Source organism: Polyodon spathula, chromosome 10, assembly GCF_017654505.1.
Source record: "Polyodon spathula isolate WHYD16114869_AA chromosome 10, ASM1765450v1, whole genome shotgun sequence".
Taxonomy (NCBI): domain Eukaryota; kingdom Metazoa; phylum Chordata; class Actinopteri; order Acipenseriformes; family Polyodontidae; genus Polyodon; species Polyodon spathula.
Genome location: NC_054543.1, coordinates 16,824,101 through 16,841,794, shown reverse-complemented (window position 1 = coordinate 16,841,794; position 17,694 = coordinate 16,824,101). Strand labels below are relative to the sequence as shown.

Sequence of the window (17,694 nt, the reverse complement as noted above, 5' to 3'; positions counted from 1 at the left end):
TTTTGCCTTTTCAGCAGGGCTTGCTTTTAATCATTGTCTATTTTTCCCCTTCAGGAGTTGTTGGGTGTGCTTTGCAACAGATGAAGATGACCGCACAGCTGAGTGGGTGAGGCCATGTAGGTGCAGAGGATCCACGAAATGGGTTCATCAGGCCTGTCTGCAACGCTGGGTTGATGAGAAACAGAGAGGCAACAGTACTGCCAGAGTGGCCTGCCCGCAGTGCAATGCAGAATACCTCATAATGTTCCCAAAACTAGGTAAGAGCAGAAGATCACTTGGGGCAAACTAGTGTTTATTGAAAAAGTGAACTTGTAATATCAGTCTACCAAGGATTTAAAACACTGTACATTTCCTTAACTCTTGTTGGGATTAGTAACATCATCTTTAGTCCACCCATCTTTTTCCTGAATATCTTTTTGTTCTTTTGCTTGGAGAAAAAAATATATTGGAGAAATCTTTGAAAGCATAAACTGCCACTGATACCTTAAAATACTCCTATTACAGATATACTCCCTTTGGCACAATAATAAGGGAACGGGTTGCTTTAAAATTTATAGAAACTTTTTATCAGTCCTTTAATTTGGTTTCTTAAGTGTTTTAAATGATGCAATTCTTGAGTTATTTACACTTAAAGCTTCATGTTAGAATGTGTGTTATATTATGTAGAGTATGAGATATGGCCTAGAATAATTAAGCTGCTTCAAAGTAGATTGAAACAAGCCATACGTATTAAAGTTCCCTGAAGAGTGCAGCTATTATGAAGTAGGTCTGGTAGGACATTTCTCACCGAGCATTCCTCTAGGGTGACCTGGTGAACTTCTTCATCATCACAGTGCTATATATATTTATAACAATCTCTTAATAGGTTTAAATAAATCAGTCTGTCCCAGAATAGTCAACCCCTTTCCCTTCATAGCATGGTTAGATTAGCAAAGTGAACTGGCACGCAAACCCTAAATAAAATAATAAGCTCTCACAATAGTTTATAAATCCTAACCGTTGAACAATGATACCATGGCCAACTGCTGATCTATATATATTTTTTTGTTTTACCTCAAGTCAATATGTAGGACATTCACCCCAGGCTTGCTTGCTGTTTGAAGCAGGTGTAAGGTTGCCAGCCAATTATACTCTCTGAAATGACAGTGTTTAATCTTTTAACACACTATATAATCATCACTACAAAATCTATATGTGTTTAACCCAACTTTCTGTTTTTGTCATTCTTCATGTCCAGTGTTTTGTTTTTTTTACATTCGGTAACTGTGAAACAAGTTGATGGTTTGCAATTGTATTGGTAGAGGGTTTGGCACATGGGAAAGCAGTGACGACTCAAATTGGATAGGCCTGGGAAGCATTTTCTGTTTACTGTTTTATAATAAGGTTAGAGATTCATATACACTCACTGTGATACACTCATGCTGTGCAAGAACAGCAATCTGTTTCAATTCCTGGGAACGGGATATACAAAAGGGAGGGTTTTTTTTTTTTTTTTTTTTTAACTAAACCATCCGCATGCTTAAAACCTGGTAATGGAGTCTCTGACTGATCTCTTTTAAAGACTCTTTTTTTTTTTTTTTACCTACAGTGTGTTGTATTATACCTGCAGAAGTGCGTTCTTTTAAGCTACTTAATTCTGTATTTCCAGTGCAAACAGGGTGTGATCGCATTTTCTTTAAAGGGTGGGATATGTACCACACAAACAGAAGCATAGTCTTTTAACACAGCCTCTAGTTCCTGATGTTATTGTCATGTGAGCTTTAATGCATTTACTGTAGCGCAGTGCAGGGTTTTCACTTCATTCTCCTTTAGCAATGAACACATTCTTTGTGACTTGTTTTTCTTTTACAAGGAAGTAGCAACATGAATAAAAAGAAGAGTCAATTTATTTGTTAGCACCCAATTTTTAGAACTTCAGTAGATATCACAGCTTAATAGACTGATCACTTTAACTTTTGGCAACTCTTACACATTTTGAAATGTTTTGGTCAGCTATATACAAAGCACAGGTCCCCCAGCTGCACGAATGCATTTTGTTTAAAAACAAGCATTACATTAACCCAGGGTTTCATGGATGTTTAAATCTGTGTTTTTGCTAGATATGATTTCAGTTGTATCTTAAATATGGTCTTTTTCCATTTAATACTTTTTTTTAAAGACTTTAGAACCATAACAGAGTATTGTATTACTGTACTGTATCCTTGTTTATTCGCCAGATTGAGGGCATAGATAACGGGTAATTAATAAAACCACTGAAAATTCAGTTTTCAGAGTTAGACATTTCAGACTTGGGAACAACCGCCATTCCCAAGGTGTTCGTAACTCCGAGGTTCTACTGCATAGCATTATTTTTATTTATCTTTTTTATTATTTTTTATTAAAAACCAATGCTTTGTTGCAATTTGATTAAATTAATATATAAAATCCTGGGATTTCAGCACATCCCTCCTGGAGAAACCAATGCCTCACTATAACTAGGATTCTAGTGCAATCTTTATTTTTCACCAGTTATGTAACTGCCTTTCAGCGAATGTCTTCATCACGTCTGTGTTTACATGAAAAACCGATCTTCTGAGTGTAGTTATTTACGAACAGGGGATACTATCTTTTATAAAGCTTCCTGTAGTAACAGTGTACTGCTATTGGAATGCTGGCTGCTTGGCTTGCAATTTGCATCTCCTTAAACTGACACAACTGCTCTAATACTGCTGTCTTTGTTAACATGTAAAGGTGTCGAAAGTGTTCTTTTCAGATCAGACCAGTCCACATGATGGACATGAGCATGAGATGGATTTGACCAACCAACAAGGATGCAATATGTTTTGAAAGCTTTGAAAAATGTAATGTTACTTGACACTATTATAATATATGAAGTGCACATGGCTTCCGTTTCATGACCCACAAAAATAGCCAAGTGTGCCAAAGCTGAAAAAATGATTTGCAGTTGTACTAATCCAAACTTTCCTGCCACACGTCATATTTGTTGTACAGTCAGTCTGAGACAGTGTACCGAAGTGCGGGGTTTGCTTGTGAAAAAATGAGTAATATTTGTACACTTACGTTTTCAAATTTTAAATACAGTATTTTTGTTCTATGACAAGTGCACAAGTGTGTGCGTGTTAAAATGGCTGAAATAAGGTATATTGAAAGGCTTTGCTTAGCCAATTTTTTCTTTCTTTTGAGAGACATGGTCTTTCGGTTACCGTACACAACATACTGAAAATAAAAACCATCATGTTAAAACATATATATATATATATATATATATATATATATATATATATATATATACATATATATATATACACATACATACACACACACACACACACACACACAGTGCCTATAGAAAGTCTACACCCCCTTTCAAAAATTTCACCTTTTGTTGCCTTATAGCCTGGAATTAAAATGCATTTGTTTTTTTTTGTTTTTTTTCCCCCATTTATCTACACATCCTACCCCACAACTTCCAAGTGAAAATTTTTTTTAGAAATTTGTTAAAAATTAATTAAAAATAAAAACTGAAATAGCTTGGTTGGATAAGTGTCCACCCCCCTTGTAATAGCAATCCTAAATTAGCACAGGTGTAACCAATCACCAAAAAAAAATTACACACCAATTTAAGTGTCCTCCACCTGCGTTTTAAATTGTAGTGATTCACATGATTTTAGGATAAATTCGGTAGTTCCTGTAGGTTGCCTCTGCTGGGTAGTGCATTTCAAAGCAAACACTCAACCATGAGCGCCACGGTGCTTTCATAAGAACTCCAGGACAAAGTTGTTGAAAGGCACAGATCAGGGGATGGGTATAAAAAAAAATATCAAAGGCTTTGAATATCCCTTGGAGCATGGTAAAGACGATTAAGAAGTGGAAGGTGTATGGCACCACCAAGACTTTCTATAGGCACTGTATATATTGGGCCAGATAAAACTCCATCTGAGCAAGTAAAAATACTAGCTCAGTGGCATCAAATGCGTGGCTTACAATATGTCTCTTCAATGATACAGCTAACTGGTAGCCCCCTTTCTAAGACATATCATTAGAAGTCATAGTCTTGCATCATGGTTTGGTTAATTGCCTGCCTGCAGTGACGCAGAGAGGAAATTGTGCTAGTGCGGGAAGACACACGTCAAGCCATAATAGAGCTGTCATATACCAAGATAAACAGAAACATACATCACCTGCTACTGCAGTAAATACAATGTTACAGTTACCGGCATCATGAAAAATAGATCACCAAGACCTAAACCCACCATGTAAAAATGAACAGTACTGTGGCAGGCTGGCGAGTGGATAGAGGCCCAGAGACAGACTGCAGTTCAAAAAAATATACTTATTATAAATAAACACATAAATAAAAGGGCACAAGGGCCAAAACAAAGGGATTGAAACACAAATAAAGCAAGACCAAAAGCAAAACTTACAAAATAAAGATTTCCAGGCTGGGCAATGCCTTCACTGGATGTAGAATTCACAAAACCAACAAACCAAAAAAACACCAACCTGCTTCCTCAGCTCCCTCCTCCCAAATGAGAAGTAGAGGCCTCCTTTTATGTCAGGTGGCTGGGCACCGATTGATCGTTAATTAAGTTAATAATTTAATCAACTTATTAACCGCAGCCACCTGAACATAATAAACCCAGGCAGGTAGGGGAAATTAACCCCATCCCTGCCAATTTCTAATTAACCCCAATTTCCCTGCCAACAAGTACAAATGGACTGGTTCCTCAATACACTATCCACGGATTCTAATACTGTCAGTAGTTTTGTGCTAAAGAATGTCCCAACAAAGTTTAAATCACAATTGCATAAATGGTGCTCTAGAACTGGGGATATGGGTTTAAAAAAAAAAAAAAAAGGGATCTTGAGTGTCTCTAATGTGCAGTTGTGAGTGCATTAAAGTCAAACCATTTTTAAGGGGCTACATGCAGTATTATATAATGTTCTTCTGACACAGCTTCATGACAGATGTATTTAAATTTTATGTCTCGTTAAATAACTTTTCTTTCTTTCCAATATTGTGCATCTGTAAACGCGTGGGTTACAGTGAGTAGGTGAAGGGGTGATGCAGGTGTTCCAGACAACGACAAACACAAAGTTCATGGTTCAAACAATTATTTTTTATTTTCTTTCTTGGTCAGCTTGACCACTGATATAATAATGCTGGCTCTACCCAACCAAGTGTGTGCTCTAGGTGCAGGTGTGGTGATTTAACAATGGTGTTTGTTTAAATACAGGTGCAGTGCACTGCAGTCCGGGTTTAGCGCTGGGTGTGGATTAGCTGTCTGGCAAAGACAAATACAGACAGTTACAAAACAAACAAAACACTTCATTCACGATTCACAAATTGAGTGTTGGGTTGAGTGAGACAGAATTCATGACGGCCGTTTGTAAGCTGATGAAATAACAAATGGCCACGCCTGCATGAAGGTTTAAGTTCCGCAAGGAACATTTCTGTTGATTCTGTTTAGCCAAATTTTTTGTTGATTTGAGACTAACCATGAGCCAGATTGCAGCAGGGATGAAGAAACATTTGCTACAATCAACATTTGGGCTGACAGTTCAATCCAGAGAAGCTTGGATGGAAGAGTCCGTAACATGTTGCTTCTGGGGCATTGATACGCGCATTGTGTACTAGCGTTTGTCACCCAGGTCAACCCTGCTTTATCAAAAGCAGTGTGAAATCGCGTAGCCAACCCGTGTCACGTGGGTCGGCTACGCGATTTCACACTGCTTTTGATAAAGCAGGGTTGACCTGGGTGACAAACCCGACTCGGGTAGTATTGAAAGGACTTTAGGTGGTGACCCACTTTTATTGTATTACTGACACCCGTAATGTGTTATTTGTATACATAGTTGCCAGGGGATACATGTTTCTGACACCTGTTTCTTTCTTTGTTGTGGTTGTACACTGATTGATTTTTGAAAAACATCCATATTTTTAGGATTCATTTTTGGAATAATCCGTATGAGTATAGTTTTACTGAAGTGGTTGAACTATAATTGTCACCCAGGATTATCTGATTTGAAAAATATGATATATTAAAATAGATTGCTAATAATAACATTGTAATATTTCTGCAAAGTGAATGTGCTAATTTATCGTTTGGAGGGACTGATGAGAGAGAGATGTATTTTAATAACTTGGGTCTGTATTCTCATTATCTTTTAATTGTATGTATAAAATGAGGCATGAAGGGAACCAGCAGCACAGAAAAAAATGATTGCTTACTTTTATGTATGAGTCCCCTCCTAATTCTGAATTGAAATGTTGTTGATTATGATACAGTGTAGAACATTGTTTACAGAGATGAGCAGCATGTTTTAAACACTGTGCTACAGTGTGTACTAAAAGAAGGCTTTGTGTCCACCACCTGCTGCTGAAGTCCATTCAGCTGAGAAGCAATGAAGGTTGATCGGCTACTGTACCGTGATGGCCAGCATGGTGTGGTCTGAGCAGTTTCCCTGTTCTGTCTTGTCATTTTGAATAGCGAGTCCATATACTGCGCTGAGAACCCTTTTAACATCCTTCTTTATTTATTAAGTATCTGGGATCTCATTATTACATTGTTTTTGTAATTTGGTTAACTTGTTTGTATTGGTGGTTCATATATATTTTGTTTCTTTTTTTACACGTGATTATATACCACCTTCTTGATGAGGTCTCCCTTGAAAAATGATTTTAATCTCAGTGGGACTTTTTTCTGGTTAAAAATGAATCTAGTTGCTGTAATAGAAAAGGCAGAGCTATTTTCTGTTGCCATTTAATCTGACCTAGTTCCTGCTGTCCTGGATTTTGTTTTGCTTAAGATGTTAGAAAGCAGATGAAAATCTAACCAGAATCATTGACAAACAAATCACAAAATACATTTTATTAAAATAGTGCTTGAAGGTAGAACCCACCTTCTCGTAAATACAGGTATTTAATTTTAAATAATTTACCATGAAAAGCCTAATAATCCTAGTTGTTTATGAACCCAACTGAACATCTTAAATGAACTTAAGGTTTGATACAGTTCTTTTTAGAGAGAGAGAGCCAGACAGACTGACTGACTGACTGTAGCAGCAATCTAAGGAAAGACCAAAATGTATTGCAGTGGTCAATAGATACCATTTGAAGATTGTAGTACATGCTCTATTTTGATAAATTAAATAGTTTGTTATTTGTGAAACTCTTCTACACCATTAAGAAATCTAACAGAAAAGAAAAATATTGTTCCTACCCATTTTCTCTTAGATGCTGTTAAAATTGTTTCCAGCAGGCCAGTTTTTTTTTTTTTTTTTTTTTTTTTGTCTGTTTGAATGATCAATAAGCGCACAATTCTAAAAGAAAATACAGCTGCCATTATTTGAATCCTTTTAATTCTGGAACCCAGTGGGAGTTGAAGGGTTTCTCATGATAAAGTATGACTTCACTTCTGGCTGTATCTTTTTTATGAAAAAAAAGAAAAAAAAAAAAAAAAAAAAAAAAAACAATTAACTTGTGTAGTGCTTGATCACGATTCTGCAAATCATTAGTGGCTATTTCTTTCCACTCGACTTTCAAGGGCAAACTGTATTCCGTTAACCTGCACATATTAATATTCAGTCCTACATCTTACCAGCCATTAATAGGTGTTACATACAACTATTAAGATATTAACACATGGACAATGGAACAATCTGCGGAATTTGTTCTCTAGACGCTTGCATTTCTTGAGCTCTGAGAATTGACACGCTGTCTAAACTGTGTGATCATCCTGTTTGCATTACCTTCTGTGACTCCTGTTTCTTCATGTTTAAAATTTATGGGTGCTAGTTTACATTCATTCATTTGTACAGCACAGGATACGGTGACACAGAGAAGATTATTCTTTCTAACTTGTTGTCCTAGTTAAATGGAAAGGGAAGGTAAAGACCCATGTCCCATTTTCTCATGATGATAAATGTTTTGCTTTATGGAAATGCAGACTTGCAGTCTGGTGTTAAGTAAGATAAAAGTTAATATCAGAAAAAATCCTGATTACAGTGGCTCTCAAAAGTATTCACCTCCCTTGGACTTTTCCACATTTTGTTGTATTACAACATGGAATCAAAATGGATTTAATTAGGAGTTTTTGCCACTGATCAACACAAAAAAAAGTCCATAATGTCAAAGTGAAAAATAAAATCTACAAATTGTTATAAATTAATTATAAATATAAAACAGAAAATAATTGATTGCATAAGTATTCACCCCCTTTGCTATGACACACCTAAATAAGCTCTGGTGCAACTAATTGTCTTTAGAAGTCACATAATTAGTTGAATGGAGTCCACCTGTGTGCAATTAAGGTGTGTCACATGATTTCAGGTTAAATACACCTGTCTCTGGGAGGTCCCACAGTTGGTTAGTACATTTCTTAACAAAAACTACATCAAGAAGACAAATGAACATTCAAAACAAATCCGGAATAAGGTTCTTCAAAAGCACCAATCGGGTAGGATATAAGAACATTTCCAAGGCATTGAATATCCCCCGGAGCACAGTAAAGTCCATTATTAAGAAATGGAGAGAATATGGCACAACTGAATCTGTCTAGAACAGGCTGTCCTCAAAAACTGAGTATTCGGGTGAGAAGAGCACCAGTCGGGGAGGCCACCAAGAGGCCTATTGCAGCTCTAAAGGAGTTACAGTCTTCCACGGCTGAGCTGGGAGACACTGTGCATATGGCAACAATAGCCCGAGTGCTTCACAAAGCTTGCCATTTATGGGAGAGTGGCAAAAAGAAAGCCATTGTTGAAAAAAAACTCATATCAAATCTTGGCTAGAGTTTGCCAGAAGGCATGTGGGAGACTCTTGAGACCAAGTGGAAGAAGATTCTGTGGTCTGATGATCAAAATAGAGCGTTTTGTCCTCAACACTAAGCGCTATGTTTGGTGAAGCCTAACACCGCACATCATCCTGAGAACACCATCCCTGCCGTGAAGCATGGTGGTGGCAGCATCATGCTATGGGGATGCTTCTCTACGTCAGGGCCTGGAAAGCTCGTGAAGATAGAGGGCAAAATGGATGCAGCAATGTACAGAGAAATCCTGGAGGAAAACCTGCTGAAGTCTGCAAGAGACCTGGGACGGGAGAAGATTCATCTTCCAGCAGGACAATGACCCCAAACATACAGCCAAAGCCACACTGGCGTGGCTTAAAAACACAAAGGTCAATGTCCTGGAGTGGCCCAGTCAAAGCCTGGACCTGAATCCAATTGAGAATATGTGGAAAGAGTTGAAAATTGCTGTTCGCCAAAGGTCCCCATCCAACTTGACAGAGCTTGAGCAATTTTGTAAAGAAGAATGGGCAAAAATTGCAGTGTCTAGATGTGCAAAGCTGTAGAGACTTACCCAAATAGCCTCATGGCTGTAATTGCTGCCAAAGATGCCTCTACCAAATATTGACTCGAGGGGGTGAATACTTATGCAATCAATTATTCTGTTTTGTATTTGTAATTAATTTAGATCAATTTGTAGATTTTATTTTTCACTTTGACATTATGGACTTTTTTGTGTTGATCGTTGGCAAAAACTTCTAATTAAATCCACTTTGATTCCATGTTGTAACACGATAAAATGTGGAAAAGTCCAAGGGGGGGGTGGGGGTGAATACTTTTGAGAGCCAATGTATTTTTTTTACTGGAGGAGTTACTGTACAGTGAAGGAGAGCTGCAGCCAGTGAGTCGACACATGTGTACAGTGCCTGCTTTAAATTAGCTTTTGCGATAAAGAAGCCCAATAAAAGCCCTAAATGTAACAAGTTAAAATTTCCCATTTATTTGTTAATGGAGGAATGTGGCAGTGTGCCCGCCCCTGTGTGTATTTTATGTTTATATGTTGCGTGCGGTGTGTTAATGTTAGTGTATCGGTATTGCTGCAAGGGATATAATGGGGCTGTGTGGAGCACAAGTGATGTAAAATGTGTATTTGTATTTAGACACAAGGATGGCACAATCACTCCATGTGCTGATAAAGTGTGTATAGTATGGAAGCACAGGAGCACAATTAGTTCACATGCAGATGTACCGAGATTACAATTGAATAATTGATTGGCAATCGAGTCTCAATACAGCTGCATAAGAGGCAGTGTTTCACTCATGATTGAGAGTGTAGAACAGGAGAGAGAGAGGATTAAGTAATAATAACAAATGCTACTAGTGTGTGAGTCGCACGGTACTTGTTTAGTGTTCGTCTGTCTGTTTTGCACACAGTGGAAAATCAAGCCCATTCTTTCACTTCTTTCAGAAAAAATTGGGTCAGAATGACTAAATAATAATTGTTCTATGTGTGTTGTTGTTTTTTGTTTGTTTGTTTTTTATGTAACAAAAAAAAGGAAGTCACATATTGCAGTGTATGAATATAAATATATCTGAATGTTTGACCTAGCACGAAAAATAACTTGGGTAGACCTCTAATAAAAATGATAAAAATACTTTTCTTTATGAACGGTTTGAAGTAACAGTGTGCTTTTACAGTTGACCATTTGAAACACTTTGTATTTGCCTATCGCTGCTATAGGAATTAAATAATCTGCTGCCCAGTTAGCCTGCTTGTTGTTTTCTTTGCAATTTCACAACACTGTATCTGTTCTTGAATAACTACTCTAAACCACAATGTGTTATGGAAGAGATTACTACTGTATTTTGATTTATTTTTAAATGGTTCCAAGCATGTGATGAATTGCTTCATATGGCACACACATATTTGGCTGACAAAAATAATAGGAGGAATTTTTTTATTTATATAAATGCAGCCAGAAATTACTTGACAAATTTTAATTAAAAATACAGTATATTTTTGCACTGGCGGTGTTACCTGTCATTGTTTTAGCCAGCCATTCTGTGAATAGTCACATGGTGCAACATATTTGTGCTTTCTGGACTAAATCTCTTAAATGATAATACTATTACATGTTTTTAATTACTGTAGTCAACAGTTAAGCAATTTTGTATACAAAGTGATAAACAATGCTCAATCATTCAACCTTTTAATGACTTATAATTTAGATTGATTAGTCATATACATTTTGTCAGTGCAGTCCATTTGTAAATGGAGGCTGACTTGCATTAGACCAAGGCAATAGGCTACGGTCAGCATTGTATGATGCCTAAAATCCATAGGGAACTGTCAAATGCTGAGACTGTACAGTAAGCTTCAACCAACATTAGCATTGGTAGGCTAAATATACAATGCTGAAAGAAATGTCCAAAGACAGAACTGAATAAGCGTTATCTAGTGTCCGCCACAGGACTGGCCATTGTCAAAGCTATTATTTTCATTCCTATTATGGACTTGGATCATGCTGTCAGTGCCTTCATTGGTCAAGAGGTAATATCCAATGTCAGCATTGGTTGGCTTAATGTCTGTTGCAGTCTTTGGAATGATTTTGTCTGGACGAATTCCATCCATTATCCGCCTTAGGATCGATTTTGACTCGGGGAGCCTAAATACAGTATAACTCTAACATCTTAGCTCAGCTGTGTCTTCAGTTAACAGCAGGTATTTTGCTTTCATGTACTGTTTTGTTGTAGTTTCAAATGGTTGAATAAGAATAAAGGACATAGGTCTTTATCTGTGGATGTTATTGAATCTCAATGTACTCAGTGAGTGTCTTATTGCCTTATTTGCTCTTTTGAAGCTTCTCATCTTCAGCACTGTATTAGTCAGTATTCTACTCTATTGTCATGTTTTGTTTTAACTAATGCTTTCAGTTGTTTCTATGTTTTGCAGGTTTTAGAAAAAAGGTTAATTAACAACAGCATGTCTAGTTTCTGACAAAAAAAAAAAAACTTCCGTCTTTAGAGCTATTTAGTTGCATTTTATTCTCAGGGGGCACAAAACAATAATTTTTGAGCTTGGCCCCTGGACTATGAGGCTGACATACGTGCTCATCTGCAAATAAGTAAAGTTGTGAGTTGTGCTTACAGAGGATAAATGGCTTTCATCCGTTTCAAAATGAAAATCTGTTTGATAAATCAAATGATCTAGCTGTAAGAAAATAGTGGGGTTTGACTAAGTTATTTCCCTATTATAAGAAACTTGATATGAATAACTTTTGTATTACCTGTATTGTACCATACTTTTTTTGGCAGAGCACAGTTCCTCTTCAGGAATATGGAGACTGATACTGATACGGTGCTGGGGATGGGCTGGGCTCCAGTGTGAGCCATCTACTACAGTAAAGATCATTTCCTTTTCACACCAAAGATGACAGACAACTGTTTCCCTCACTGCTGCTGCACTTTAACATATTTTGTTCCAACAGTGCTCAATAAGGATATGACATTTAAGAGTACTTTATTTCTCTAATCTTTGCAGGTTTAGAGCTGTTGATTACATAATGATCAACTGAAGTATCTAAAATCACATCCTGGGTTTTCAATTGTTATTATTTTAATTTGGGAAGCAATGCGATTGAAAGGCGATGTCCTTTTAAGTTTTCAGAAACAAGAACAATTGCATTGTTTGTGGGCTCCTGAGTGGCGCATCCGATAAAGGCACTCGGCGTGGAGTGCTGGATGTGCCCTATATCCTGGATGTCGCCAATTCGATTCCAGGCTTTTCCACTGCCAACCGTGGACGGGAGCTCCCAGGGGCGGCTCATTATTGGCCGAGGGAGGAGGGGGAGGGGGGGGTGCTTAGGTCAGCCAGGGTGTCCTCAGTGGACCAGCGATCCCAGTGGTCTGGCCAGGCGCCTGCGGGCTTGTCTTTAAGCTGCCCAGAGCTGCGTTGTCCTCTACACGCTGTAGTTCTGACCTTGCAAGCAGATATAACAATATGTGTGTATCACAACCTATACTCCAACAGCAAAAATCTTTGTAAAGCAGTTGTTTAAAAAACAAACAAAAAAAAAACCTGGCTAACATGCTGTCTTTTAGTAAATAATTTCAGTGAATGTGAATTTGGCTATGTTTTTCTGTAGTATTCTATCTGTCGTGTATGGGGTTAGATCATTCAAAATATTTGGGTTTTGTAAATGTTGAGAATTTCACAAGCCTAGGAATCCAAAACAAATCTTGACTTTTTTTTTACAGGACATGGCATGCTTGGTTAATCTAATCTGCTTACTCAGTCCCATATGGTTAATTATTTTTTATGACTGGTTGATTTAGTATATGACGACTGATTCATATCACAGCTAGGTCACACATTTCTTTGTCAATCAGCGCTGCCTGGCACATCCGTGTGATTCAGATTTCATTTAGGTGTATTTGTCTTGTCATAGTGTGTTATCATTTCCACAACCCCTTTTCACATGGTTTTTTCTGCTGCTAACCACCTAGCTGTCTCCTAAACAGAAGAGCACATTGGCAGGCTTGACTTCACAACTACTGTCCCTTGTGAAGCACCCAACCAAGAAGTTTAAACTTAAGGCCAAAGAAATACCCTAATGTAACGTGAGGCATTAACAATTATACCAGTAAGATACATCCCCCTCCACAGCTTTTAAATGCAAAAGTCTTAACCTACATCCACAGTACATATGTACATTTAAAAATAAACCTAATAAACTCAAACAATTACAAATTTCTCGTCAGTGACATACATTCGACTAGAAGTCATTTTAGTGTCTTCAAAAAAACTTAGTCAAAACGTTATTCAATGAACTTAAGTTTCTTTAAATATCTTTAAATTTAGCACTTGAGTGCTTAATAGTTAAATGTATTGTACTGTAAGTGTGACATACACGGACAGGCACCAACAAATGCCCAGAATCTAATAACTTACTAATAGCTTAATAACATACTGCATGTTACTGACATGTTTCTCTATGTCAAAATGTATGTGTGTCATAGCGATATGATATTATTGCAAAATGGCTATTTGTATTGTTCATATCAGATTATTTTTGGTCATACCAGTATTTGATTTCCATTACATGAGAGTAGATGTTAAAACTTCATGCTGATTTGAACTCGGCTCTCGCCAAGATAAGCACCAACTAATACGTAGCTTTACAGTAAACTAATGTGATCCATCTGCATCTCCATCCATTTGCGTTTCTTTCCATCTGTTGATGTAGATATCCTTCTTCCTGGTGTTGATGGCTAAAGTGTAATGCTGGCTCCAGAGATCATCTTATTTTTGCCTCCCCAGCGCATCAGCACACACAATGGCTGAGATGCTGGCTCCAAGGATCAACCACAGTGCGGTCTCCCTAGTGCATCAGCATGACAACCATCTGGTTGAGCTAAGTAGAGTACACCTCCGTGGTCTTCAAGTGGGCACCTTCTTTGTCGACTAGCCCACGACACCTCAAGAGGGCTCAACAGTGATTCTGGCGTCCCAGCATCACGCCCCTACTCGGCTCAGCCTAGCATACTTTCCCGTACATCAACATTGCTTTCTTTTTATTGTGCTTGAGATCCCCATACAGAATCTTTCTGTTTCAACCACTGCCAGTTGCTGTTCCTTTCTGCTGCTTCAGATAAGTTCTTCACTGTGCGACGCAACTCCTGGCAACTGAAAGCCACTGACTACTTTATCAGAAACAGAGTTGTAGAGTGTGCCACAAATTCTTGACAACCCACCTCCACTGGGTAAACTCGGACTCTCCATCCTCGCTGTTCCGCTTCAGCAGCTAGTTGAGCATACTGAAGTTTCTTCCTCTCATACGCCTCATCCACAGCATCCTCCCATGGCACTGTTAACTCTACCAGAGGAACAAGGCGTGTTGATCCAGACCACAAGACAATGTCTGGTTGAAGATTAGTGGCGGCAATCTCGGGTGGAAAAATAAGCCATTGACCAACATCTGCCAGCATCTTCCAGTCTCTAGCAGCTTCCAGTTGTCCTCGGCGAGGCTTGGTTTTAACACCTTTTTTTGGTGGTTGCTCTCCTGGACAGAGGAATATTGTCTTTTGTGTATAATGGATTGATGGAATTGGTCAGGTTTTTCTTCCAATGCTAAGGCCAGATATCGTAGCACCTGGTCATGGCGCCAAGTAAACCATCGTTGACTAAGACCTACCTTACATCCTGTCAAAATGTGCCTTAATGTTGTAGGTGATGAATACAAAGGACATGAGGGATCCTCACCCATCCAGAGATTTAGGTTCTGTGGTGATGGGAGAACATCATATGCTGATCTAATGAGGAAACTAATCCTGCTCTGTTCCATTGTCCATAGGTCTTTCCAGCAGATCTTGTGGTGTTCCACACTCTCCCATCTCGTCCAATCTCCCTGCTTGGCCTGGGAAACTGCCTTTACACACCTGATCCTCTCCTCCTGCTTTTGCACCTCATTGACTACCAGCTTCCTCTGTTGAGCTGGGGTTGCCTTTTGCCATATAGGAAGAGCTGAACTGAGACCAAGACTCCCTGTTCCATGCTGAACTTGCCCCATAATATCTCTGATTCGAAGGGCAGCCTTAGCATTCCACAGCTTTGCCGCCCATTTTCTTCTAGTTTTCAACACAGGTGCTGCCTTACGCATTTGTTATTTTACTAATGTCATTTCCAGTCTGACTTTGGCGCCTTAAATTCCTTGGTTAGAGCAGAGAATGGTAGCTGCAGTATTCCTTTACCATAAAGTTCCACTCTACTGAGGCAGCGTGGAACTCCCAGCCATTTCCTGACGTATGAACTGATTAAAGCTTCCAGCTTCTCGACTGTTGTCAATGAAACCTCGTACACTGTCAGTGGCCATAGCAGTCTTTGCAGTAGACCAAACTGAAAGCACCAGAGTTTGTTTGCCTGGTAAAGCGCTGCTGTCTATGCTCTTCAACCCTTCCACTGCTTGTTGTCTAACTTCTCGCACACGAACTTTATCCTTTAGATCCCCATTGTACCATCTCCCTAGACTTTTCACTGGCTTCTCGGACACTGTTTGTATTGCGTCACCATTAATGTAGAACCTTTTATCTACTACTTTACCTTTTAATTATAGAGATGCTCCTTGATTTAGTGGGCTTGAATTTCATCCTTGCCCATTCAATGTTATTGGTTAATTTGCCCAATAACCGATTAGATGCAGGCTACTATAGTCATTGTTCTCAGGTCATCCATGTATGCTTGAATTGGTGGTAGTCACATTCTAGAAGCCAAGCGCTCTCCTCCCACTACCCATTTTGATGCCCTAATAATTACTTCCATTGCCATGGTAAAAGCCAGTGGATAAATGGTACATCCTGCCATTATTCAGACTTCTAGGCATTGCCATGTAGTGATGAATTCTGAAGTTGAAAACTAAATTTCAACTCTCCAAAGTAGGCTTTCAGTAAATTGTTTCAGTACGCTGAAAAAAATCAAATGCTGCCCAAAGTAGTTCATGTGGCACTGAACCATATGCATTAGCCAAATCCAGTACAGTAGTACAGTACTGAAGTATAGTAATCAGTTGCATACCTTGAGTGCGTGTCAAATTATTTGACTAGATTTTGGTGTATAATACAAATTTATCTTAGTTAATGTTGGTTTTAATCACATATTTAATTGATACAATTACTATATGCATCTCATTCATTTGTTTTATTACTAATGGTATTATTAATAATATTTTTGTTATTATTTTAAATTTCTTATTACCAATAAGGCCTTTTATGGTCTTGGACCTTCTTGTCTTCAAGATCTGCTGACCCCATATGTCCCTGGTCATTCCCTGAGATTGGAAAATGCTAATACAGTGCTTCCTCATTGTAATGCAGGTCTTAGGATGCACAGTATGAGCATTATAACCAAAAGGCTTTATTGTCTGGATTGACTGCTGTGGGATGTTCCTCCACTCTTCCTGTGCAGCTGCAGCCAGCTGGCGAAGGTTGGCTGGTCGCGGTTGCCCAACCGGTTGGCTTCACCAGCGCAACAGTCACCATAACGGTCTTGGGCCTCTGCCTTCTAGGACGTGGCCTGTCCCTCAGAGCTGGTTTCCTGTTTTCTCTTGCGTTAATTAAAATAATATATTTTTGGTTTCCTCTGGACTAGTCTGCTCTACTACGGGCAATCTAACAATTCTTCAACTTCTATCACTTCAATCGTGCCGATAGCAACCAGGCGATCTTCATAATTCAAGCGGGGCACGGTCGTATCTTTCACTGTTCTTGCGTTAATTAAAATCATAGCTTTTCAAATGGCTGTTTACAGATTCTTAATCAACTCATTTTGGCAATTTGAACTCAACTTAAATAACAAACACTGAGCATCTGGCATTTTTATGAAATCGCATGACTTGAGCTCAGTGTTTTATAGGAACAATACTACTCAAACAATCAACAAACCTATCTGCTCACCATTCAAATAACATTATGTATGTGCCCAATGATGAGCTATGATGTAAATGGAAGATTGTTGAAGCAGAACATCTCATTCTCCGGGCAACTTCTCACAACTTCTCTCAACTTCTCTCACTTCAATCGTGCCGATAGCAACCAGGCGATCTTCATTACTCAAGCGGCTGGCACGGTCGTATCTTTCACTGTTCTTGCGTTAATTAAAATCATAGCCCTAATTTTCAAATGGCTGTTTATACAGATTCTTAATCAACTCATTTTGGCAATTTGAACTCAACTCAAATAACAAACACTGAGCATCTGGCATTTTTATCCAGAAATCACAGCAACTTTAATGCTTCAGTGTTGGAGGCCAATGGAAGGTAATTGTACCTCAAAGGGCAATTTCTTTCATCGGTGCAAACCTGGGAGCTTCACAGCACAAAATATGAATACTTTAAGTAAGATTTTTTTTTTTTTTTTT

At 38.4% G+C, this 17,694-nt stretch overlaps 1 protein-coding gene across 1 annotated transcript in view; it reads left to right on the top strand.

Annotated features, from left to right (window-relative positions):
* LOC121321880 (E3 ubiquitin-protein ligase MARCHF5) overlaps positions 1-17,694 on the top strand; it is a 65,244-nt gene that overhangs the window by 31,146 nt on the left and 16,404 nt on the right. Inside the window, exon 2 of the mRNA XM_041261198.1 lies at positions 55-257. Coding sequence (XP_041117132.1) covers positions 55-257 — 203 coding nt within the window. The remainder of the gene's footprint in view (positions 1-54; positions 258-17,694) is intronic.